The sequence below is a fragment of the Misgurnus anguillicaudatus genome, chromosome 6 (genome assembly GCF_027580225.2).
Source record: "Misgurnus anguillicaudatus chromosome 6, ASM2758022v2, whole genome shotgun sequence".
NCBI classification, from domain to species: Eukaryota; Metazoa; Chordata; class Actinopteri; order Cypriniformes; family Cobitidae; genus Misgurnus; species Misgurnus anguillicaudatus.
Window position 1 is genome coordinate 3,789,879 of NC_073342.2, and position 27,603 is coordinate 3,817,481.

The 27,603-nt window shown below is 35.9% G+C and overlaps 1 protein-coding gene across 1 annotated transcript; it reads right to left on the reverse strand.

Moving 5' to 3' along the window:
• Window positions 1–4,734: 4,734 nt before the first annotated feature.
• Window positions 4,735–7,296, reverse strand: irx3b (iroquois homeobox 3b). The gene is made up of 2 exons (XM_055192595.2): window positions 6,930–7,296; window positions 4,735–6,314 (listed from the first exon to the last, which is right to left on the reverse strand). The coding sequence occupies exons 1-2, from the start codon at window positions 7,119–7,121 to the stop codon at window positions 5,442–5,444; spliced, it is 1,065 nt and encodes a 354-aa protein (XP_055048570.2). The 5' UTR covers window positions 7,122–7,296; the 3' UTR covers window positions 4,735–5,441.
• Between the last annotated feature and the right edge of the window lie 20,307 nt (window positions 7,297–27,603).

The following is a 27,603-nucleotide window of genomic DNA, read 5'->3' on the forward strand; positions in this document are numbered from 1 at the left end:
TGACTGCTGTATAATACTTGTCCGTACTATCACTTTACATATCAATTCTTGACATAAAAAAGGATGACTCCTTTGCTTTTTATGTAGGCCTATAATAAAAGCTTTATTACAAAAATGTTAGTTGTGGTGGAAAAAACTTTACAAATGAGGAAAAGCTTTTGTGTGTAAATGATTTACAAACAAATGTTTTGTTTACTTGTTAATTGTTTATCGTTAAAATTTTAAAATGCAATAATAATATTTTTTTATAATGGATGTCTGGCATACAATGTGAATAAACAAACGAAAGTCATGGTAAAAAGTTTCCAACAGTTTTTTTTTTTAAATTAACCTCTTTGGGGCATGAAATTGCCCATATTTTAAGAAACAAGCGTTCACATTCAGTCAGCCATGGTAGTTAATGTCCTTGTTTGATAAAGATTTGCTGTGATGCGCATGGATACAGTAATGTCATTGTGGATAACTGTCAGGAAACATGATTTCAAGCCATTTAATTATTTTGGATGTGGATTTAACAATTCCTATGTCTTTGGAAAACGACCACCTGTTCATCCGTGTAAGATATATTTATACCGAACCCAGATTCCAATAACTGTATATTCTTATTCAATACAACACATACTGAGTCCATCCTGAAGAGGATGAGAGAAACTCCAGGGAATTCTTAGAGGTCGACATTTTAATACTGGTAATTAAGTTCTAATCTTCTTGGGAATCCACCTGTAAAATTGTATTAACCATGCGATTTCCCATGGTCCTGTGGGGCGGCGCCCCAGTAAGGAAGTCCTATTTTGGATGTTTGATTATTTAATGGGAGAGTGATCTTACGCCTCGCACATTTCTCAAGGTCATGGGAGTTTCCAGGGAGAGTTGTGTGTGGATGATACAGCGGGCCAAGGATGACGGAGGATGTTTAGTTGGATTCAGGTTGCGTATAGTTCATCAACATTCAATATTTTCGGAGAAAAGTAAACAATAAACTGGTAGCTGTGGTCAAGTGCTGTAAATAGACTTACCATAAAAGTATTGTAAAATGTAATATTTTGCCCTTGATAAGTTTACAAATGTAACTGATAAAACAAGTGACATTTTTTAGGCAAAAAATGTATAATCTTTTTGTGTATAACAGTGCTACACAAAGCACAAGATGTCAAAATCATATAAAGCTTGTTTGAAGTTTGACTTTGAGGATTGAAGATTTATTTCAGTATTACTCATTCACTCGCATGTCCCCGGTTTTGGCCGCCAGCCGTCATGTTGAAACTAGCGCCGCTGTGTTAGATGACTGCCAGCACATTTTCTCAGATGAAGGTGAAGTTGTGTCTTATTAGTTCACACGTCGGCTCTACATTTTAGTCCAGAATGATGATGTGGTGGAGCGGTGAGAACATTTAGGGAAGTTGTTTACAGGGCAATGCTACTGTACTTGTGTACCATCATGCATTGAAATCCCAGATGCTTCGAAACATGAATCACAACCTGAAGACTATACATTCCCTTCATTGTTGCTAAGGTGTTTAGTTTGTTGATTTGTTCTGGTTATCAGATGGTTTTTTACTTAGTGCCCTATGTCCAAATCTCTATCATAATCCTCTCTTAGGGTCTGTGGGATACCTTCACCTGTTTTAATGTATTCCAGACAAAAAAAAGTTGTGCCGAAAATAGATAGTAAAATATTTAACAATCTCAAAAACAATAGAAAAAATAGGAATTTTATGTTCTGGTTTAAAGCAAATGCCTCACTAGTTTTGTTAACTTCATGTTTCTTAGATCAAAAAGACATTTTTTCTTATTTGTGTTACAAAGTCTATATAGTAATAGCACTTCTATATCTCAACTCATTATAATTTAATTAAGAAATGAAAGAATTGAGAAATTTAACTTTAATCAGTCACTGTAAAAAATTATGTGTTAATTTTTACACATTGTGTGTGTCATGCCATTTAAGGCGTTATTTCATGTTAAAATAAATGAAAGGGACAACACAAGTTGTGTTAAAAACCGTGATGGGAGTAACGCGTTACAAAGTAATTCCGTTACTGTAATTCCTAGCGGTAACAAGCATGTAACATTGAATGTGTTGTCCCTAAACTAACACACCTTCTGTGTTATTTTTCATTGTGCCGCCCACCACGGTGCTGCGACAATAAATGTCTTGTCTGCAAGCGTTCATTTATCACAAAATAGAGTAACGCGAGTATTCAACTCATTTAAACTTTAGTAATTGTAACTGCGTTACTTAAAAAAAATACTTCGTTACATGCTCATTACCGCTACAAGTAGTGGAATTACAGTAACGGAATTACATCCCATCACTGTTTTTAACATAACTTGTTCCCTTTCATTTATATTAACATGAAATAACACGTTAAATAGCATGACACAATGTGTAAAAAATTAACACATCATTTTTTACAGTGTAATAAAGTGTGAAAAAATCTTATACAGAATAAATTATATGTGTTGATTCATTTTTCAAAACAGGGCATCAGACAAAAAACAGAGCCCCCCCTGGCTAAGTAAGGTGTCTGCACACACATTTTGTATTGTACTGTACGTTCAAACAATTTTATACTGACAATTTTATATCATATGGGTTGCTTTAGCCTGAATGACTCTTTTACATTTCTCTACAGACTTTGTTACAAACTATAATTCCAAAACAAAAAAGGTAAAACACTGTACTGACGTTGCTGCCATATACTGTAGGTTTAGCCGAGGTGCCTCAAGTGATCCAATTTTACTGCACACTTTTTCTAATAACAGAGCAGTTTTAATTTTAAAGCATCTCTCGGTCTCAGTCAGCTGGGTCATAAATTAGTACATAGTGTACACGGGTACAAGACCCTTGTTCATTACTGGGAAACTGATAACTTTATTTCTGTGACATGACTACTGAAGCGTGTTGTAAATCGTGACTACTGTTATTTATCAACAAACTGATGTTTATGACATTATTAATGCTGTTTAGAAGACATTATGAAATATATTATACAGTATGATAACCAGAGGTAGACACTATTAACTATTTTTACTTTCTACATAAAAGTAAATTTTCATGTATTCGTATTTTATCAGTGTTTTTCTTTGGAAAACATACATTCCAAAGCATATTATCATTATTTTTTACTCCACTACGTTTCATAATTTCAAGTTTATATTTTTATTTATATATTTATATATATTTACGTACATTAAACATCTAGTTGTTTACTTTTACTTAAGTAAAAAGTGCTTGTACTGTTACTCAAGAAAGTAAAAGTACACAATTTTATGTAACTAGGTATAAAATCAATTTTAAACTGTTAAGCGTCGCCGTCCCGAATACGGGACACCTACGTTTGCATTAATATTGTTGATGTCAATTTTAATCTATCACTACAAACTATATATCGTTGGAAAGGTCTAAGCCTCCAGAATAGACATTTCAACAGTATTTTATAAAATAAATTATGTAGGGAGAGTAATTGATTCATTTATGAAGAGAGTGTGCCTCAAAACATTTATTTTCTGCTAAATGTCACTGTCCCACCAGCAGGACGACTACATTTACTTCAATGTTTGCATATGAATTCTTATCTAATCATGACAAACTGTATATTCTTTGAAAGCTCCAAGAGTGTAGATTGAACTCAATAGGGTGGGGTGACGCTTAAAGGAATACACATGATTCTATGCTTTAGAATGTAGTAAACATTTTTTAGTAAAGTCAATTTTTTTCTGATAAAGCACAGATGCTTGGAAAATGTACTCAAAGTACTCAAGTAGTGTCCACCTCTGATGAAAACTATATTGTATTTCCTACCTGTAGCAATTCTTATGTTGATATTTAATAAAAGTTGTCTTTTTGTAAAGTTTGATCACGTTTTATGATGTTTATTTAGTTGGCTCGTTCGATTTCTATCTGAGAGGCCAACGAGAGGCTTCAAAATAACAGATAATTTCAGGGATGCTCCCTGTTTTATTTTTTTTCATTGCATTTCAGTGTACTTGAATGATTTTAGCATTTGAAATGGCCGACTTCCTGATCAGTGCCCTGAGCATTGAGCTGATTGAGACGCAACCTCAACTCAGATTAAGTGGGAACTTCTTTTCCTTGACACACAAATAAAACCCTAAAACTAAAACGTTGAATAAACCCTACCCTGCAAGTAAAAAAATGAAGCATATTTGTCAGGTCAAAACTTAAAATAGTACATTGAATTGACTCGCAAAACCCGGTTGTTTTAACTTTATGCTGCATTTTTTTTTACAGTGTAGGCCGACAGTTGTTTTCTTCAGAAAATACAAATATTGTTTAACATCATGCCTTGTTAATTTAATAAATATTTTCAAAAGAATTCAATACAATTAAAAAACATTTCGACAACAATGTTATTAAAACTACCAACTAAACAAATTTGTGGTGTTGTGTGTCTGAAACATTGATGATTTTTAGACGCGGCCTGCAGAGGGCGCTGTAACGCAGAGCAGTTGAGTGAATCTGAGCCAACAATCTCTCAAATCCTCGCAACTGTTTTCAGTTATTTAAGTGACCTATGTTGTTAATATTCAAGCCTTGAACAACATTAACTATATTTTACACATTTTATAATTAAATGTAAAGGCAGTAATTGAATTTATAGTTTTAGTGGGGCAGGTAAGCCTATTGTAAAACAAGAAATCGAATTAAAGCAAATATATAGCAAATCTTCTCTTAAACAAAATTGACAAAGAATAATGACAATTGTGGGATTTTGTTTTAATATTCAAAATATATGTCTTTGTACAATATTATTTCAAGTAGGTACATTTTCATTACATTTACAAAATCATTTCAAATATTTAGCTTTTTCCTCCACATATAAATGAAGCTTATTCAGAAAAGCATGTGACATACAAACTGAAATGGGACAAAACACTTTTTGACGTAACAACAATAGAGAATTATTGACCAACAAAGATAAAGATACATGTTGTTGTCACTTATTGCGAATCCTTAAAACGGATGTGCTAAAATAAGACAATGATGGAGATGCAGCACTTCAATTCACAATTTATGTGAACAAAGCTTTGTGTTTTATGTGTTTTAAGACATTAGAGAGAGTTTTAAAATTCCCATATAGGCAACCTCTGTGAACTATCTTTGACATTTCATTTTGATATTGTATTCATTTATATTTATTTTATTTAAATATGCTAGCTCTGAATCAAACCAGTATATTTAGGATTATTTATTTACTTAGAAAAATGTCTAACAAATCAAAGAGTGAAATTTATTTGTACGGCAATAATAACATTATAAAACATATAATCTCATAATAATTAAAGATGTAATAGACAGTTTCAATCTATTATAAATTCAGGGCATCTTTTAAGTAGAAATATGATATTTCTCTGATAGATAAAAACTCCCATAATCAAAAACAAAACATGAAAAAGTCTTTAAATGTCTGTTTTATTCATAAGTTGTGAGTCCTCTGGTCTCCATGCTTCATGTGTATGTGGTTATTTAGGTTGGTTTGCTGTTTAAGTCCAAGGTAATGGCTGGTTAATGCCATCTGATGGGCAGAAAAAGACATTTTTGTCCAGTTTTGAACATGGAGAGGATTTCTGATCGACTGAGCATCACAGTTCCTCCAAGAAGACTTTTTGGGACTATCAGGCGTAGTTGCAGTTTCAGCTAAAGACCAGATTTTGGGCTTTTGGGGTGGATTGTCTAAGGGCTGCTGTGCTGCCGGACTCTTTTTCATTTGATCTCTCTCAGCCTCATCTGATTTTTTATCACCCATCATATTGTTCACAAAATTCTTTTCAGCTTCCGTATGATGATATTCCTCAGATGCATCAAAATCAGTCCTGTCTGATACTTTAGACACAGATTTCACATCATCCCCAAATTCACAATCCTGCTTGTCCTCGAAATTCTCCGTGTCTATGTTCTCCAAGTCTATCTCCTCATCCTCGTCTTTCCTGTCTCCGTCCTCGTTGTCGCTCGTGTACACATCTCCGTCCTCATCCGTTGGCGTTTTGGGAACCCAGGTCATTTTGTTCTCTTTTTTTAGTCTCCTGCGGGCGTTGGCGAACCATGTGGAGACCTGAGTGAGGGTCATTTTTGTGATGATGGCCAGCATGATTTTCTCACCCTTGGTGGGATAGGGATTTTTCCTGTGCTCGCTGAGCCAGGCCTTCAGGGTGCTGGTGCTCTCACGGGTGGCGTTCTTGGATCGGGATAGATCTCCATACTGATACTGATGTCCGTACGGGTAGAAGGATGCATGAGGAAACCCTGCGTGCTGAACACCAGGGCTGTCTTTAAACTCGTACTGTGAGCCCTTGGAAAAACACAAACATATATCAGCATTTATTTACTGCCTTTAATCACAAATGCAGAGGTGCACAATCCAGGACAATGAATTAAACAATATAATAAAGGACTTCTTCCAGAATCTTACATTTGAAAAGTGAAAAATGGGTTAATGGTTGTGGTTAAACATTTTTTACTTGAACAAAGCCAGGTCATTTAAATAGAGTACATACTGAAACACATTTGTAGGTTGGCTGACAAAACCTTTTTTTTTTTAGGGATAAAGTTAATCTCTGTATTTATAAAATAAGTTTATATTTAAGTTTAGAAAGTAAATTAATACAAAGTTAATATAACATTCGGTTTAAATCAGCAAATAAGAAAAATAGAACAAACCTCGACTAGATTTTGGTTTAAAAATAAAATATTTGTTTTAATTTTTAAAAAGAGCCAAACTTTTTAAGAAACACTTTCGTTCTTTTTTGGCACGTCACACTCTCTAGATACCTTATTTTGTATGATGTTTGTATATTTAACCTTATTTCCGTTTTTTTTACTGTAATATAAATTATATACTTTTAGATATTCTAAAACATGAATATGTTTGTTAAATAAAAAAGATTGTTGAGAGTTTTAGACTCACCAGCTGACTGAGTATAGTCAGGTCACTGGAGTACGGCAGGAAAGCGCTGTAACCCTGCGCGCTGCTGAATGGAGCTCCATACATTACATTGGAGAGGACGCTGCGCGAGCCCGACGCGCTCAGATCCGCGCCCACGCGCCCCGCCATCGGCCCGTGCAGCGCTCTGATGTAGCCGAGCTGCGGGACAGACATGACTCCACCGACAAACAACAATCACGCGGGACTCAGTGTAAAACTCACGGAGAGTCACAGCCCGTCTCCTGTCTGAGGTGGACTGAGGTCAAACTCACATTGAGTGGGATTGTTCACAACACGCATATGTGATTGACATTTCTAGTGTCTAACAGGCCCCTCCCACCTAAAACTCTCTCTCTCTCTCTCTCTCTCTCTCTCTCTCTCCCTCTCTCTCTCTCTCTCGTTCGCAGACTTTCGCACACGCACGTCTCTGACGTTTATAGATAACCTGAGACTTTATTTTCTTATTTATTTTAATAATGACAAACTGTTAATATAACTTTAAATTATTACCACATTTAACACAACAAAAATATAATTATTTCGTTTTCTTTATCATTATATGACATTATAAAATATAGTTAAAATGAAATGGATAGACAGAATGACAGTAACAATAACAGGAAAATCGTCATAAACAGCGTTTGTTATTTGCCATGACATTAACACATATTTGACCAAACAGCGATGGATAACAAGAGATACAATATTGAAATTCGAGGATAAAATAATATAAAACATGAAGAGCTGAAGAGCGCTGTGCTTTACTGAATAAAATGACATCACAATCGCTTTATTACGAATAGATCATAAATCTTATTTAATGGTGAATGCTATTATCTCATCTTTTGTTTTGGTGAATTTCAGGTTTTACCAAAACTAATCAGCTTTAAAAAGATTTTTATCCTACAAAGCAGACGATAATAGCCTATTATTGTTATTATTCATTGCCATTACTTAACACAAAATAAGACAGTGGATGTTTAATAATTGATTTTAGAGTAATAATAAATTAATAAAACGTGGAGTGTACATGGGAAGCATAATAATTGTTTTTTCTATAATTAAATAATGAAGAAAAAACTTAACTTGTTAGGTTTGATGACTTCAGTTATAATTCAGTTTTATACAGCTTTTAAATGTAATTGCTGAATTAAAAAACAATGTTTGATGTAGTTTTGTCATCAGATTATACTGTACACTGTAAAAAAAATCCGTAGAAATTGCAGCTGAGTTGCCGGTAATTTACCGTAGATTTAAATTTATGTTATTTACTGGCAACATTTTGTTCAAAGTTAAATGAACATTAAACATTTACAAGTCTTTGTCTTTACAGAGTAAAACTAAAAAACAGCATCAAGCAAAACATTCTGGGAAACAAAATCTGAAGCAAAAAACAGAAAAAGGTTGATGATGATTTCTGGTTCCCAGGATGCTTTGCATGAGGCTGTTATTGTATAGTTTTATTCTGTAAAGATAAAGACTTGTTGATGTTTGGAATTTATTTAACTTTGAACAAACTCTTGCCAGTAAATAACACAAATGTAAATCTGCGGTGAATTACCGGCAACCCAGCTGCAATAACATTGAAATTTTTACGGACTTTTTTTACAGTGTACATTCTTACTGATTCTGCATTTTTTGGTTACTCAATAATAGGATTTAGTCAAATATATTACTGTTAACTGTTACTGTTTACTAAACTAACTCTAAACTAACTTGTATCTTGTTATAAGCACCTATTGTATTTTTACCTTCCTATGACATATCTCTTTTGTTTCCTAATCTTTGTAAGTCGCTTTGGACAAAAGCGTCTGCTAAATATAAATGTAAATGTACTAAAGCTCTCTTAAGGCTAAAATGATATGAAAATAAGAAATCCTTAGCAAACCAAATAAAAGCTGGCCAAAGTATAGAGTTTGGTATTCATTTAGTCCAACTCTACACACTTTTCAAGTGAAGAATTAGCTCACAAAAAATGAAGTTTATTTAATTAAGTTTGGGAGGAACATGGTCATGTAATGCAACCAATCAGCATGAAGAGGTCTGTATCATCACTCATGTCTGTCCTATGACAGCATCTCTCCTCTACCCCATCACCTCACTCTCGGCTGGTACCCATTCCAGTTATGAGGGGGGAGTACATTTTGATTCAGGCAAATATTCTGAGCTATGAGCCTCCTCTTGGACAGCATGCTAAATATTATCTTATCTGGTTACATGTAGGGCTGTCAAAAGATTAATCACGATTAATCGCATGCAAAATAAAAGTTTGTTTTTGCATAATATATGTGTGCGCACTGTGTAATTATTTGTATTTATAAATGCACACACATGCATGTATTTAAGAAACATTTAAGTGTGTGTGTGTGTGTGTGTGTGTGTGTGTGTGTGTGTGTGTGTATGTGTGTACCTGGTAATTATCACGTTGTAATTATCACGTTGTGGGGGACCAATTGTCCCCACAAAGATAGGAATACCAGTATTTTTGTGACCTTGTGGGGACATTTTGATGTCCCCAAGAGGAAACAAGCTTATAAATCAAACAGAATGATGTTTCTTGAAAATGTGAAGTAGTAGAAGGGTTTCTGTGATGGTTGGGGTTAGGGAATAGGGTAGGTTAGGGGAATAGAATATACAGTTTGTACGGTATAAAATGCATTACGTCTATGGAATGTCCCCACAAAACATGGAAACCAGAATGTGTGTGTGTGTGTGTGTGTGTGTATTACCACAAACATTGCTCTGGTGCCTATTTTTAAGACATTTGACAAGTTAGGTGTGCGGTTATCAGAAATTAATGCATACCCACGTAACATTTCAGAATACAGCATTCAACAGACCGTGGTATAAATATAAATAAAAATATACATATATACATTTTTTCTTAAATGTATATTTGTGTGTATTTATACAAAATAATTACACATAACACACACACACAAATATATTATGCAAACACAAAACTTTTATTTTGTATGCGATTAATCGCGAATAATTTTTTGACAGCCCTAGTAAATGCGAATTCGTCAAATTACATTTCTGACATTATTTCATCACCCTCATCTTGTTTCAAATTCACAATTTAATATTTTTTTCATGAAACACAAAAGCAGAATTGACTATTATTAAATGATAATAATTGAATAACAGCTTAAGTCTGAATCTGTTCCTCAATTTTGAGTTTTGGTGTTTTTTTACCTATTTGGAGACAAACATGTTCACAACGTTGTGTCATTTGGAAAAAGCTTTTTCTTTTGTATTCCATGAAAAACAAAATAAAAGCATAAGCAATAGTTTGGGATGATGGGTTTAGATACAAATAATGACATGAATGTGTATGAGTTTTAATTTATGAGCAAGCTATTGCTATAACTCAGTCCAAATACAATAATAGGTCCTTTGAGAGATTTAACAGTTTATAAAGACTTCATCATCTGCAATGAGTATGTTTACATGAACTAAATTAGCGGATTTCTAAAAAAAACTGTTTATATGGAATTTGGATATTCGCCTGGTTTGTCCCAAGCAGTAATGCCACTGCCTATAGTAAATATAACACAAGTTTTTTGAGTCGAGCCGATTAAGACATTTACAAGTAATGTAAAATCAGGGTATCTAATGGACACCTTTGCCCATCAGATTTTGCTTTAGTCATTTTTGACCTTTCTTTGATAAAAAGGAAAACGTATATACGCGTTTACATGGCATTAGACTTTATCAGTTTATTAAGCATAACCAATCGTTTAAACACACTGATTGATCATTGTAAATCTTTGCTATTATATAAGCCGTATAACTGCAGGTCTCTCCTGAAGGCCGAGGTGTTATACTGTACAAGATTAAAGGCTACTGCTTTGACCCGTCAGCATTGATTTGCATGCTAGTGTCGGTTGGTAAAGTGGTGCAGAAAACAAAACAGAAATAATGTTTGCAAATCATTCTCTGCCATCTCATCCTCTTTTTCTCAGCAGGCAAATGACTGGAATCTCAAGGAATAAATATAGGTTATTTTCTCATTTAGTCACGTTTTCTTATGGCAGTTGAACAGATGTGCTCACACAGCCAGTTATCCTTAAGTAATAGATACATTGAAGATACAGAGAAAGCCATTTCCCCTTCATACTAACAGGAGCGTTTGGCGTCTGTGTAAAGGTCATAGGTTAATGCGATGCACGCTTGCACGGTTTGTTTTCCTGCGAAGTTTAGATAAGTAGCCGACCAACGAAGCTTGTAATTACAATATTCGGAAAACTGGCCCCGGATCAGTATATAAATCTCTCCATCCAATTACAAGATGTAATATTTCTGCAGTGGAGCTGGTAATGAGCTCTAATGCCTGCGCTGGAGTTAATCCCCATCGGATGCCGCACAGATCAGATGTTGCCTATGTAATTAGACTGGCAGAAAATCATTATTTCATGTTCAAATAGAAAATGAGGTTGGTTGGGGAAGTTAATTTCTCTCTGCTCTGTCAAGCATGGACAAGAATTTAATGATTTAATTACAGTTGTAAGCTCTCTGGATCACACTTAAATGGAGCCAAGGTTTTTTTTTGCCTTTTTTCTTTGGCACATTGGTGTGAAAGGGTACGATAGCTCAGAGCCTTTGACACAAACTCAAAAAGAGACAATGTCTTTGTGAGGGCTTTTGATTATGATATTAATTTCCACGGTTTCTTGTTCAACAACTTTACCACATAATACCTCTTTCACAGTGATGCCAAAAAGGATGGCTTTTCGTGAAAATGTCGAACATTAATTAAATGTAAGTAAGCCTGAACTATGCCTTTAAAATATCTGCTGAAATAAAAGAAGAAAGCATAACTGTATATGTTGAAGATATTAAGGGTAAGTTGAACCATTTGGGACATCAGTTGGGACATAGTGTGTACCTAAAATGTAAGGGATACTGTCCCAGGGACAGGCTGGGACCATTTATTCTGACAGCGTAGGACAGCAGTATTTATATTGAGCCAATCATGTAATAGTGTACGTGTTTTGTCCCAAAAGCACATTTTTAAAAGAGTAAAAATTGTTTGAATGAGGTGTTTGCCTTTGCAAACGATTTGTGAAGTTTTGCATGTTGTGTGTTTTGGGGTTGTGCGAACAGATTTACAGGTTCTAAAATCGTGTCTAAGCAGTTGTCACAAACTATATGAGAGCATCTGTGCCCTGTGTAGTGTTAAATATATTCCCAACGCTGACATCCATCCACAGTACTGTTTCAAATTGCGAGTATGGATTTTAGTAGGGCTGGGTATTGTTAGGAATTTCACAATTCGATTCAATTTCGATTCTTGAGGCTTCGATTCAATTCGATATTGATTCGTTTGCTTCGATATCGATTCAATAATAAGTAAATACACAAGCAATTAGGTACCTGAGTATATTTTTAAATAATGTGTGTAGTATTACTAATGTTTGATCACGTTGATGGTGCAGGCTTGAAAGAAGTGCTGCTGTTTGCCATCTTTGATCTTTAGGGGCATTCCATTCGACCTTAAGTGGACTGCGAAGTGGACTTCACAGGGTATTCCGCCATCTTAAGTGAGATTCCAATCCGAAGGGAGCGAACATGTTCAGTTCGAAGGGCACTGCGCACGGCATAGGGAATCAGGGAACATCGATACATCACTTCACAGGAAGTGAAGAGCGATAATCACCCAACTGTCATTGCGCGCATCACGTGATCGCCAATCAGAACAGTCAGACCGCTATGCAATTATATGACAATCGTTTAAAAACACATGAATACATATAGTTAACCAAATAAAAGTTTACTTTCATATTTGCATGACAGTTACAGCAGGGCTTCAATTCTGTTAATAGTCAAGTAATAGCAGCAATAGTCAATTTAAGTGTATAATAAACATACGTTTTTCATTACGTAGTACTCAATGTTTTTTATTATTGTATAGTGTACATATTTTAAATGTGATAGTAAATAAAAATTAAAATATGAATGTAGTCCTATATATATTTATGTTATATCAATCTGCGCGACCCCTTGTTTACTTTCTTTGATGACGTTTGAAGGCCGTTCCAAATGAGCGGTTATTGTCCGTGAAGTCCACTTCAACTGATATACCGTGCTCAGGGAGTAGGGCTGAATCGATTCATAGGATTTCATGAATCGATATTGAATTGAGAAACAAATAATTGCAATGCATTGATGAATCGATATTTTTACCCAGCCCCAGATTTTAGTATTCAAAGGTTTTTTGTGTTATTTAACGATAGATCCATATCCCCTATTCTGGTTTATATTTAAAAATTATCCCTTGTTCATTGTCCCATAGAAGCAGCTTCCAAACAAATAAATAAATTGTTGATAATTTTAACATTCCTTGTTTTTAAATATATTGGTCATATATTTACAGTGCAGTTTGGGTGCGTGTGCAATTTTGGGACCGTAGTGAGAAACAAAGCAAAGAAACAAATTCTAGGGCATGCTATTAAAATCATGTATATTTGTACATATTTTCCCAATATATAAGTAAGCTTTTGAAGCAATACCATTAAAAAACACACATGATTTTTACACTTGATGTAAATAAGCAGCATGCACACCGCCAATGACTCGCAACGGCGGAGTGATGCAATCTAATTCACTTCGATGGAAGCTTGACGACTTCTGACAACATGAGCAACAGTGATCGTTGGTGAGAGGATGTCCAGCTACATGAAAAGTTGAAAAAAGTATGCAAATGACAAGCGACTTTTGAGAACGACTACCAATGAGAGTGAAGCAGTGAAGTTCACATCATCTGTCTTTTGTTACCGAGAGGACTAAAGGGCTCCTTATAGTTGTGCGTAGGTCCTACGGCATAGCCGCAACGGCGTAGGTTACACATCGGTTTTCATTTATACTTTTTATCGTCGACATGCAAACACGCATGCAAGACCATTGGATGGCAGTCTCCAGACGTGTAACCACAGTAGCAGGGCAGCCGTCAATGAAGAAGCAGCTTGGCAAGTTTAACCCACAAATGAAGGAGAAACAGCAAGTTGTTGTGTGTGTTTGAGATGACCAGCAGTGATGAAAGTAAATAAATAGTGACTAATGTTGCAGTTTGAGTTTAATCACTCCTCAACTTGGCTCATCTTTGTTCTCACCGTCAAAAACAGAAATGCCTATGACGCAGTTTTTAACCTGACGGGAGGGGTTCCAGTGGACCAATCATAGCACTTGCGGTCCGCGTAAAACTGACACGCTATTAAAAATTTGGCGAGGTGCACATCAGGCTACGCAGAGGCTATGGATACCTTATGAACGACTATAAATTGGACTTAAGTGTGCATTTGACTCCACTTGTAGACACACACTCATTGACTTCCCTAAGCATTTCCCTAAGGAATTGTTAAGTGCGTTTCACTTCGCTAAGTAGACTTTCTATTTGGACAGACCACTGTTCCCTCGTTTTGACCGAGGAAGTGAGTCTATTCATAGTGCCCCTTGTAACGTATACTCGTGTTCTCTTGAAGGGACACACTTTTTTGAAAATATGCTAATTTTCCAGCTCCCCTAGAGTTTAACATTTGATTTTTATCGTTTTGGAATCCATTCAGCTGATCTCCGAGTCTGGCGGTAACACTTTTAGCATAGCTTAGCATAATCAATTGAATCTGATTAGATCATTAGCATCGCGCTAAAAAAAAGAGTTTTGATATTTTTCCTATTTAAAACTTGACTCTTCTGTAGTTACATTGTGTAGTAAGACAGACGGAAAATTAAAAGTTGCGATTTTCTAAGCCGATATGGCCAGGAACTATACTCTCATTCTGGCGTAATAATCAAGGACTTTGCTGCCGTAACATGGCTGAGCAGGCGCAATGATAGTCCCCAGCTATTGGAAAATCACAACTTTTAATTTCCTGTCAGTCGTAGTACACTATGTAACTACAGAAGAGTCAAGTTTTAAATAGGAAAAATATTAAAACTCTTTGGTAATTTTTTAGCACGATGCTAATGGTCTAATCAGATTCAATTGATTATGCTAAGCTATGCTAAAAGTGGTACCGCCAGACCCGGAGATCAGCTAAATGGATTCAAAAACAGTAAAAATCAAATGTTTAACTCTATTGGAGGTGGAAAATGAGCATGTTTTCAAAAAAAGTTGAGTGCTTCTTTAATAGTGCTCTGAAACGAAGCTAGTGTAGCTAGAAACATTTGCATTCATGTACTGAAAAGAACGTTTCGATATGGGTTTTTACAAACCCGTAACCCACAATAGTAATAGCGAAAGCACTAAATATAATGTCATCTGAATATTAAAACATTACAATCAGAAATCACCACACCAGTTCAGCCCTTTGAGAGGACCCGACACAATACGACAACCCCCTCAATAGACACCAAACACGCATTGTAATGTAAAACATGCCGAGGAGGAAAAGGCAATTATTATTTTAAGAGAACGATTACAATCTGAAATGAAAGGACCTCTGTGGTCCGTTATTTTTACGAGAGGCAGATTAATCTCCTCCAATCTTTCCAATCATAATCAGGTCTGTCTCTCACACCTGGTCTTACTGTGTGTGTGGCCATGATCGAGAGAGAGAGAAAGTCAAGTAATTAATGACTCTCGCCCCACGGCTGACAGTAATGGATTGGCTGCTATCAGTGTTGGCCATCCGTTAGTTCGTGGGAAAATATTGCGGCGGCCCACTTTGATGGAATTGAGTGAGTCTTCATCAAATAAGGTTTTCCAGTTAAGTCATCTTGACTTCTAGACTGATTGTAAGAGCTCCCCGGGGCAGGTTATGATGGTCAGATGCTTCTTAACAGATAATTTAGCCTATAAACGTTTTTTTTTGTGTGTGTGTGTTTTACCATTCAATGTGATGGGTTTGATTCATGTATGCATACCATCAATGCATTGTAAGTTGCTAAAAAGTTTGATAAAAGCATCTGCAAAATACTTGAAAACGATGATGCAGACAAACATAATTTTTACAAACATAAAAATGATTTTCTGTAGTATATATTGTGTCTCAGATGCTATTGATAAACATTAAGTTCTATTGAGCATCGTTGAGGCACAACGGCATATTTTGTTCCTATATCTATTATTAGAAATGTAATATATAATGATATCAACATATAATGCATACACCACAGTCCACAAGCTTTGCTAAATCTCGTTTAAATGGTAAATTATGTTTCAAAACTCCGATATTTTCCATTCGACTCCAATATAGCCTATACATCTTCCCTCACACTCTCATAAACGCATACACGTTGAGGAAAAATGATTAGCATAAATACATTAGAATATGAATAAGCGTGAGCGCACGATTCTCCTTCAATAATGATTAATATTCATTCACGTAGCTCTCTTCAGATCAGCCTCACTACCCAACAATCCACAACTATTAATATTTAAATGCTGGTTTTATTTAACGCCCATACTCTGCATGCGGGTGTTTATGGGTGTGATCTTGATAAGTTTCTCATGAGAGCTGCACTTGAACGGATGCATTCGGCCTGACGGTGTCATCTGCGAAATCCAATTTAACACAAAGCGCTCTTATTTACAGAGAAGCCACAGATAAACATCCCTGAATGACTTTTGTCCAAAACCATTATGCTCACAAATTCAGAACCCAAACCTTTTTCTCGGCTTCTTACTTCTATAAAATATATCTTTGTGAGGGAAGTCTCGTTTGTTTAGAAATCTGCCCTCGATTCAAATGTCAAGTGCATAAACTGAGACCTTGGTTGTGGCAGACTGGAACCTTTCTACCTAACAAGTAAGTTTAATATGCTAACCAGCACTCCATAAACATAATAAAACCTTCTTATATATGTAAAAATTATCACATTAATATGAACTTAAACATTTAAAACGTCAAATACAAGTGTCTGACCAATGACCAAAGGCACAATATCAATATCAAAAATGGGCCTGTTTACACATTAGCATGTGTTTTGGTCGATCGGATCACAAGTGGACAAGGCAGACACATGTCCGTTCACACCTGGTGTTTTAATCCATCTCTTTTGTCCACTTTCGACCGCTTCTGTTTTGATTACTTAAAGGGGATGGTCTATGGATAAGACCCTCTGCTTTGTCAAAACACGAGCGGTTTAGTTGTCACGCACTAATAATATGTTAGACTACTGCTGCTTGCGTTGTTAGCAAAAATCATGCACAAAGTTTTGTACTTGTATATGTAAAGGGCTTTCTCTGATATTTCAAAGCAATGGGCAAGATAAGCATACAAAATTTGCTTACAAAATGAGTTTTAGTTTTTTTTTAGTTTTAGCAAAAATAGCCTAGAGACCACGATGAACACTGTGGGTTCGCACTGATGAAGAAACATTGTGATCGGGATATTACACATTAGATAAGTAGGCAGAGAGTGTGCAGTCTTTTCCAACATATTGGACTACATGACCCCTCTGAACGTGGTCAAAAGTGGAGGAGCTCAAAATGGTTTAGACCCTGTTTACAGCTGTATTTAAGGCGGTCCACTTGGGATCCAATCGAAACATATTAACTCTAACCAGCGTTTTTTTTTAAAGTTGCCAGCCAGCGCCAGCATTTTTAATGATTTTCACAAAAGTTTAATGTCTTTCAGAAAATGTTCTTTAAATATATGAAGAGTTTGGTTCCAAAACGCGATAAATGCCATTAAAAAAAAATTAGTTACCACCAAAATCAGTATTGTATCAGGTCAGTATTAAAAAGTCAATTCTTAATTTTACATGAAATCCGATATCCACCGTGTTATTCTGCTATCTTCTCTCCTTTTTTCCCAAAACGCAATAAATGCCAGTCTTTCTTTTCTGCAGAATGCAATAAATCCGCTCAATAAATCACAGCACACCATTACACGCATTGTAAACAAACAATGGCGGTGCGTTGAGTACACGGAATGCTAGTTTTCCTCTACTTTGTACTTTGTGATCAACAAACAAACAAAAACAATATAATACTTTTGATTGCATTGATTAACCTGTGGTGGTCTTCTGTGGCGGGGAAGAAACGTAAGCCATTTGGGCGACGGAAAAATGCTCACACGACAGCATCAAGCTACTTTCACTAACACATTGACCCCAGGGGATCTTATGAAAAACTTTACATTATTTTACTCAAAGTCAACAAAAATCAAGCAGGACCAAAACATTTAACAGCTGATCGCTGTCAAAAAAGTTCAGCGATGACGTCCCAAGGATGATAGCAGCAATGACAGTGTTTTTAATATGACAAAGTAAGTGTTTTGATTAATGCCATTAATGTTTAATCAGTGTATACCACTAGTCAACTAAATGAATACAACATGGCAAAGATGAATGCACATTTATATATTGATTCGATAGATTTATAGCATTTTGGAAAAAAAACGTACACTTTGTTACATTTTGTGGAAAAAATAATCAGTTTTTATAATAAATCTTTGAAAATCAAATTATGGATTAGAATTTTTTATGTTATTATAACCCAAAGATGCTATGTGAAAGTTTGTATCAGAAAATAGTTGTTTTCATCTTGTCACTTTCTTGGTATAGAAAACACGTTTTTACCCAAATTAGTCAAAATGGATTTATTGCGTTTTTTGGAACCAAACTCTTCATATCTTCAAAAATACAAAATTTTGAGATAATTGCATTTTTGTGAAGATATCAGATTCAGAGCGATGATCAAAACATACACAGAGTTTGAACTGTTTCCCCTAAGGGATTGCTTCCGGGTTTTATAAGTTGGGTAAAAGCGCCACCTGGTGGATAATAGCGGAAATATGGATTGCCAGAAAAACTTGTCAATGGCAGGGTAAGAGTTAATACCAGGCAGTTGTAAATAGGGCCTGTGTTATTTAATACTAAAAAGTACAACTATTAAAGGATTAGTCCATTTTCTTAAAAGAAAAATCCAGATAATTTATTCACCACCATGTCATCCAAAATGTTGATGTCTTTCTTTGTTCAGTACAGAAGAAATTATGTTTTTTTGAGGAAAACATTGCAGAATTTTTCTAATTTTAATGGACTTTAATAGAACCCAACATTTAATACTTAACTCAACACTTAACAGTTTTTTTCAACGGAGTTTCAAAGGACTCTAAACAATCCCAAACGAGGCATAAGAGTCTTATCTAGCGAAACGATTGTCATTTTTGACAATAAAAAAAACAAATATACACTTTTAAAGCACAACTTCTCGTCGTGTAGATCCGGTCGTGATGCGCCAGCTGACCCCACTACGTCACCGCAATACGTCATGACGTCAAGAGGTCACAGAGGACGAACGCGAAACTCCGCCCCAGTGTTTACAAGCGTCTTGAAAGAGGACCGTTCCTACGTTGTTGTATGTCAACTGATACTAATTAATATCTTTGTGGCAGTTTATTGTTTAAAATGGTCCGCACGTGACCTCCCTACGTCACTACGCATTTACGTTAGGTCGCGCTGGACCGGACCTTCATGAAAAGTTGTGCTTTAAAAGTATATATTTTTTATTTTTCTTGTCAAAAATGACAATCGTTTCGCTGGATGGGACCCTTGTGCCTCGTTTGGGATTGTTTGTGGTCCTTTGAAACTCGTTTGAAAAAAACTGTTAAGTGTTAAGCATTAAATGTTGGGCTCTATTAAAGTCCATTAAAATGAGAAAAATTCTGCAATGTTTTCTTCAAAAAACATAATTTCTTCTGGACTGAACAAAGAAAGACATCAACATTTTGGATGGCGTGGTGGTGGGTAGATTGTCTGGATTTTTCTTTTGAGAAAATTGAATATTCCTTTAACAACTATTTGACCCAGTATTTTGTTTTCATATGTACTCAATATTTTCAACATATTAAAGTGTTGCACTGTTAGCTTAGCATCGCAAACAGAGTCCCCCCCCACATATGTATGTAAATTAGGCGGCTGCTAAGGAAACCCGCCACCACTAGGGGGCCCCTAAACTATGGTCCAACGACCATAGACCTAACATTACCCAATTCTGACTTACATGTGCAACACTACAATGCTTGGTGTTGCTGATAGAGCGACAAGCAAGGATCTTGATGTTTGATCAATGGAAAACTGGCAATAACGATGACCTACATTACATACATAGCAAAGCCCTCTGCCCTGCGTTGCCACTTATATATGACCATTTCCCACTTGGCCCACTGCTGCCAGCTTTCCTTTCCTTGAACCTGTATTTATTTTAAATTGCAAAAAATGAAAAAAATCTATCATTCAAGCATAGAAAAAGGATAAAAAAGAAGCATGAAGACGAGAAGAGACAAATAAAACCAAGAGGCCCCCCCAAAAATTTTGCTTCCAAATCCATTTTGGTCATTTATGTGAGCTGCAGAACATTCCAAACCAGTCAGGGTACATTTTTCTGTAGATGAAAATCTTAAAAACTATAACTTTTTTATTGTTTTTACAGGGTATACCATGAGCAATGCATTTTGAATGTACGCTTCAAGTGAGCTACCTATGTAGAAATAGACAGCAAGGCAGTTCGGTGGGTATTGAAACAGAGCTGTCATCTGTAACTGATGCTAGAAGCTGATTAGCTTATTTCTTTTTGTATGCTAACAACCCACCAAACCATACTGATCCTGTCACATAGAGTCTAGCTAACCATCTCAATAAAACCATTTTATGTGCAGGATGGACGTAAGCATTCCAGTAAACGTTCATAATTACCACTTTAACACTTCACTTCATGACCACTGGTCTCTAGATGTGGCTATCGCTAGCGACTGATATGGATTCGCCTGCCCACTTCCCAAGCGCATTTACATACAAATTGAGGATTTTATATTTATTTATTCTTATTAATCAGCTCCATGGCGGGAATCACACAGCAGCGCTCCATCAGTGTTTAAATACATCTCTGTGACATTTGTCCCCTGCGTTAGCATGATAGCGCCGAGCTGAGGGATAATGTAGCCGTGATTACTTTTTCCATTGAAAGGACAAACGCTTTCATTTTTCCTGTCATCTCGAATAAGTGTTAAAGAGGGTTTAGGGCCTTCGCCGTGTGCTCAGTATGCAAAAAGAACGAACGCGGAGATGGCTGTATTAAATAACCATTAGCACCTCGGCTCAGATCCATTATGACAAGCTGCCTCTTGAATGCATGGCGGTGATTTGGGTTGCGAGGGATCTGTGCTCGGGGCTTGCAGTCCACTTTCTCTTCTTTGGTGCAGTGTTAATGTATCATTGCTTAAACAGCTAGCGGTTGGATAGTAATTTTGTGCGGTGCACATAAGGGTGAGTCGGTGCCAACCGGGGTCTCATTTTTTATGGAGATGGTCAGCCGGAGGGGACCCTGAATTTGTGGTTGATCTTTGTAATTTGATGTTTGTCTTTTGTAAACTGCATTGTTTAATCAGTAGGCCGTAAAATGAGGTCATCATCATCTTAAACCTGGTTGGCTATGAATAGAGGATCATTCTGCACATGTAGTTTATGAGCGAGGAAACTGAATTTATTACCTCGGTTTTCGTGTTACCTGCAACTTAAATTCATGATGATCTGACATAAATTTTACAGTGCTGTGTTTGGTTTGTGAGAAATATGTTAAAGTAATGTGCACCAGTTAAGAACGCTTTTTGTGAATATTTATTACATAGAAATAAAGGTGTCTTGTTATTTCCTTTGAAACAGTGTGTGCAGTCCAAAACCCCTTCGTTGTGGAGAAGCCACAATTGAAGTTAAAACGTTTTAAAAAAGTGCATAAAAATGCATAAAGAATATCTGCACCAAACATTACTTACAACCTTGCACCATTAATAATGCAGTTAGTGAAAGATACAAATTGGGTCTGGAGAGGTCAAAGCGAGTTAAATGAGCGGTCAATGCGAAGTCAGATGCTTTGGTTTAAACCTTATTTGTGTTTTAACACATCACAGAGACTTCCCTCATCCATTTGACTGATGTCTACATTAATCTTTACTGTGCTTGATGCAAACAAATCAAGAAATAGTTTTAAAACAATACACTTGTGAATCATTGTGGTTATATACTGTACATTTTCTAGGGTAACTGTTAGCAAGTTCACTTATGACTTCCATTACAATAGACCAAGTCCGTTGTGGTAATGGATAATGTAGCTATTTCACACAATACTTTCCATTACTGGTTCCAGGCTGTTGTTTCTTTGTTGTGAACATGAAAATTGATATCCTACTTACATGTATCCTTTATGTTGGCTGGTAATGCACCTGTCACATCCGAGGAGTTTGGCTCTCCTAACTTTGCCAAGGGGTTGATGTCCTCAGGGCAACATTATGTTGACATCAACATTTCAATCAACCAATCAGATTTCAAAAATAAGTTTACAGTTTGTTTCAAGTTTAAGCTTACAACCAGGATTAGCTGCTTCTTGCTCATCAAGAATAGATATTATGTACTGAAAACAAGAACATATGTGTAGTTTTTGGACAAAAAACATACAATTTAATTTAATTTGTGGTTGGAACAAGCAGAAAAAAAACTAACAATGGGGTACGAAAAAAAATCTTGAAATTTTTTATACACCTAATTTTATACACCTAATTAACAAAAAAGTGATTTTTTGTTTGTTTTAAGTCCAAATTCACTTAAATTGTATATTTTTCTGTCTAAAAACTAGATTTATTTTTCTTGGTCATTTTGCTCATCAAGAAAATATATCTTCATTTAAGAATTTTTTGATATTTGTACTGAAAACAAGACAAAAAAAATAAAAAAAGAAAGAAATTTTTTGCAGTGTAGACAATTGTTTTTCAAAACAAAATACTCACTTAACACTAAACTCTGATTACACATGAGATTAAGCGAGTATCTTGCAAACGCGAGCATCTCTTTTATCACGTCAAGCACATATTTTTAAATGACTATCCACACATATGACGGGCTACATACATGTTGTGACGAGCTTCGTATTGTGCGCCCTCGAAAAAGAAGTCACCGGCCGCCACTGGGTTTAGGTTTTAATTACAAAATTGTTGTCTTTGGGTCAACACAATATGTTGTTCTGAGGACATCACTCACTTGGGAAAATTAGGTTGAGCATGTGAGGATCGTGGGTATTTGACAGACCGGAAATTGGCATAATATTTGGCCTACTTTGCAGCTCAAGAATCGTCTACTTTTTTCCTGAGACATGGATAAGACCAGTGTTGGGAAATTTACTTTCTACATGAACTAGTTCAAAGTTCAGTTTACAAATTTTAAAATGAACTAGTTCAGTTCATAGTTCATAGTTCAAAATATTGAACTTCACAGTTCCAAAAATGAACTCATTTATAGTTCTTTTTTCCCATATTATTCTTTTTTTTAATTATTGCCATTATAGTCCATATAGAACCACAGACAGCAATTATTTTATCAGTTTTAACACTGAAGCTAAATGCGTCAGATTTCATCTTCATATTTAACTTTAAATCCTTATCCAACCAGGGTTTACATTAGCATTGACTGTCTTTTCATTTTTGTATTTGCTTGCACATACCTTAAAAGGCTAGACGGGTACTTCAAGGGGGTCGCACACCGGGCGAGAAGTGCTGCGAGGCGTTGTATGTAGGACAACTCGCAGTTTTCGCACACCGCACGTGCACGTTAAATAACGTGAGCTTAGTCAGAGTCTATTTCAAGATCCAGAATATGCATTAGCAGCCTAACTTATGTTAATCATTAACGATTTAGGACAAAAATTATGTTATTTAATGTTAAACTATGTCAGTGGCGTGGCAGGGATTTCAGCAGCGTACAGAGTCAGGGTTATTTTGATGACGCATGCAGCCGTGAAACGCTGTTGTTGCCAGATTGGGTTTTTTCCGCTACACATTAAAGCCTTTTTACAGTGTGTTTTAGCCGGGTTTTCGCCTGGAAGACTCTGTAGAAATCTGCCACCCTATTGAACGACGTTAAACTGAGAGAGCGTGCCGTTCACAAACACCAGAATGAACGAGTTCACAGTAACGTTCATCAGGCAGTAGTACAGTACGTTCAGTTCACGTTCTCCCAAAATATGAACGAGTTCATGAACCTTTGTTCAATGAACTCGTTCAGTCACAACACTGGATAAGACTCACTAATTCATGGCTTCATTTTACCATGTTACCACGGTACCCTAACTTTCCATTGCATACTAGTGGGAGGGGGAATTATAGGTGCGGCCTACTGCTGTGACATTAAACAAAAGGGTGAGCAAGCATCATTTGAATGCAGTGTTTCCCATACATTCATTTATTTGTCAGTCCGCCACAAAATCAAAATTGACCACCACGAATAGATGTTTGCACATCGCGTTTATCACTACATTTGTCTCACACGACAGTTTCTGTACAAACACCAAAAATGCTGTACATAAAAAAGCTGTGCATTTGTTTATGTTGTTGATTCTGAAACTGTGTCCTTATTGTTTACCGCTTCTACACTGTCAGGAAAAATTGTCAAAATATGTACCCTTTCAAAAAGTGCAACTTTGTACCTATAGAACTCATATTAGTATCTCAAAGGTATATACTGGGACCAAATGTACAAATATCTGTACCTTATGGTACATATTATAGGGACTTTTTAAAGGTACATCCCTAGTGATAGCTGGGGTGCCTATTTTGACAATTTTTTCTATCAGTGTACCAACACACTCATCCTTGCTACGATTTCCACCCCAGGGCCCAATCTTTGATGTTTTAAGTGAGAATAGCTGATCTCAATTCATTGCTAAATGTCTATTTCTAGCAGGACCCTCAATTGTAGGGCAAAATGCGAGGATCTGTGCCTGTTGAGAATCAAGGCTGTCTAATCCCATTAACAAAGAGAGAGAGAGAGAGGGAGAGAGAGAGAGAAAGAGAGAGAGCGGGTGAAGAGATCCTTTTGACCATGGCAGTCTAAAGAGCAGTCAAACAGCAAGACATTACACTTTTGCTGGGCTTAGATCCAACAGAAAAATCTCAATACAGTATACAACAAGGATAACAAGTCATACTTCACTTCGCTTAACCGGTGCAGAAATTTGGTTTAAAATGTTCCATCATGAAACCACAGTCATAAAATAGTCCTCCCTCCTACACAATCTGAGCGAATATGTTCACTGCACTAAGCTACTATTTCAAAAAAATCAAGACGTAATTGAATTCAAAGGAGATTTAGTCTTGGCCTCCCGCAGTTAAGATGAACCTCAGTAGTGGTGCGGTAACCCAAACCTGAGCGGTTCCCCGGACCGAAGGCCCATGTGGCTGGATCTCAACCGCCCCTCCTGGCCAAGAAGACGTAAAATCTTCAAATGCGTTCTTCATTATGGCTCCTGAAGGAGTCTCAGATAGAGCTAATTAACAAATGAACGTCTATTATATGACCTCCTGAAGTGCACCCCCACTGGTTAAGCTCAAGGTGTACTTTAGCATCTAAAATATCAGAAACTTCCGCGCAAACTATTTTTATAAGCTTCACTGATGCAATCAAAGATTGCAAGATGGGTGTCTAGAAAGCCACAATGACATCATTCTGGCTATTTCATACAGTACCTCACAAAAACCTGTCTCTCAGTTCAACAGTTCATTATTTAAATCCAGTGAGGATTTGTTATTGGAATTTTATTGTGTTAGATATGAGGGATGGCAGACAGTGTGCATGGCAAAGTCTGTGACTGTTAGTGTGTAAATCTGCTTGACATATTTCCACTCGGATCAAATTTCAATATTCCAGCTGTGGTGAATCGGATGCGAATGATGGATTTTTCATTTTCACTGCTCACGCCAGAACACATTACTTCAGATCAGTGACACTTAATTGTTTAGCTTTTTTGCAATAGTATTCATCCTAACTTTGGATTGGATTGTTTAGATAAAATTACTCCTAATGTACTTGTTAGTTACTAGTGTTAAATTAAGATTTAACTTAGTATTAGCCGTTAATAAAGTATTATATGTTTAATTCTTATTCCTATACCACATCTTTTATTTTATATCAGCAATTATACCACAATAATATTGAATGCTTCATTCTGATAAGTTTGTGCATTATTTTTTAAGTAAACAAACACATTTGAAGTAGTTCCAGTTCTGTCGACCGCATTACAGACAAGTTTAACTGAAATACAGGTTTAATTTCAACAAATGAAGCATAAATATACACTGCAAAAAATTATTTTAAAGGAAAAAATTCTTAGTATTTTTGTCTTGTTTTCAGTAAAAATATCTAAAAAATCAAAAATTAAGATGCCCAAGAGACCCAAGAAAATAAGTCTAGTTTTTAGACCAAAAATATCAAATTTAAGTGATTTTGTGCATAAAACAAGCAAAAAGTCTACCAATAGGGTAAGCAAATTTTTCTTGAATTTTTCTTGAAGATAAAAATGTAGATTGCTAACCCCATTGGCAGATTTGTTTTGCTTGTCTTTTGCACAAAATCACTTAAAATTGGTATTTTTGATCAAAAACTAGACTTATTTTCTTGGGTCGTTTTCTTATCAAGAAAAAGCATCTTAATTTAAGAATTTTTAGATATTTTTCCTGAAAACAAGACAAAAATTCTAGGAATTTTTTTCTTAAAAAACTTTTTTTGCAGTGTATATGTGTGGTAGGAAGAAATAACTTGAAAATAATGAATAAAATAATAATAATAAAAAGAAAATGAATACAAAAATAAATAATGATTGCCCCCTTTTTAAGTTTTGTTTTTGCTTTATTCCTTATAAAATAAAACTAGAACAAATTGTACATAAATACATTTTTATTTAATTTAGTGATAATATGTAAGGAATAAATGATGACAGGCCATTGAATTATCAGAAAATAATGCACACCCAAGGTGATAATGCGGCATGACCGCAGGTGTGCATTATTTTTAAATAATTCAAAGACAACGCTCTGGTGGTTATTTTAAGAAATAATCCATACCCGGGACCACTTAAAAAACATTTAACAACCCCGTGATAAAATGAAAATAATACACACAAATTATAAAAAATACACTCAAATATAAAACTAGAACAAATTATACATAAATACATGTGATGTAATTCAACGGACGTCTTCAATCATTCCTTACATATTTGCTTAATGTTTTCCTTAAAGTATATTATTTCTGCACCATTAGCAAAACACTTTCCCAAATTCTTGCCCCATCTGACATTAATGACAGATATTCCTGTCTTAAATTCATGCCGCTGGTTCAACCTGCGTCAGGGATGTTAAAACAAACAAAGCATAGCATAGTTGTCCTTGCAAAGAGTGAAAAATAATACAGTCCTGCCTAAAAGAGGTCAATATTTTATAGAAGAATACCAGGCCAACCACTAACCTACTTCTTAACCAAAGGTTCAATTTAATTCACCGCCAGTGACTCTATTTTGGGACAGGATGTAATTCATGTGTCAGATAACACCATCCACAACTGAGTCCTACCATCTCAGTATCACTCCAGTAAAAGTCTAACCCTCTGTGGTCCCAGGTTGGACAAATTAAAGCTGATTAGTTAGATGTCGGCTTTGTGTTTTTGCCCCGAAGCTAAAGAGCCGCTATGTCAGTGATACCTCATCCCTTATCAACCGAGTTTTTTTTCTGTTTGTTCAAACTACCACCTCCGGTCAGCGTGGGCACGGCGGGGGAGACCGAGACTTACTGAAGCGTCTTTTGATTCGGCCCTGTCTCGCCAGCGGCGTCTTGTGTAAATTGCGTTTGGAGCACAGGTGCCCACACTGACTGTGTATCAATGGCCT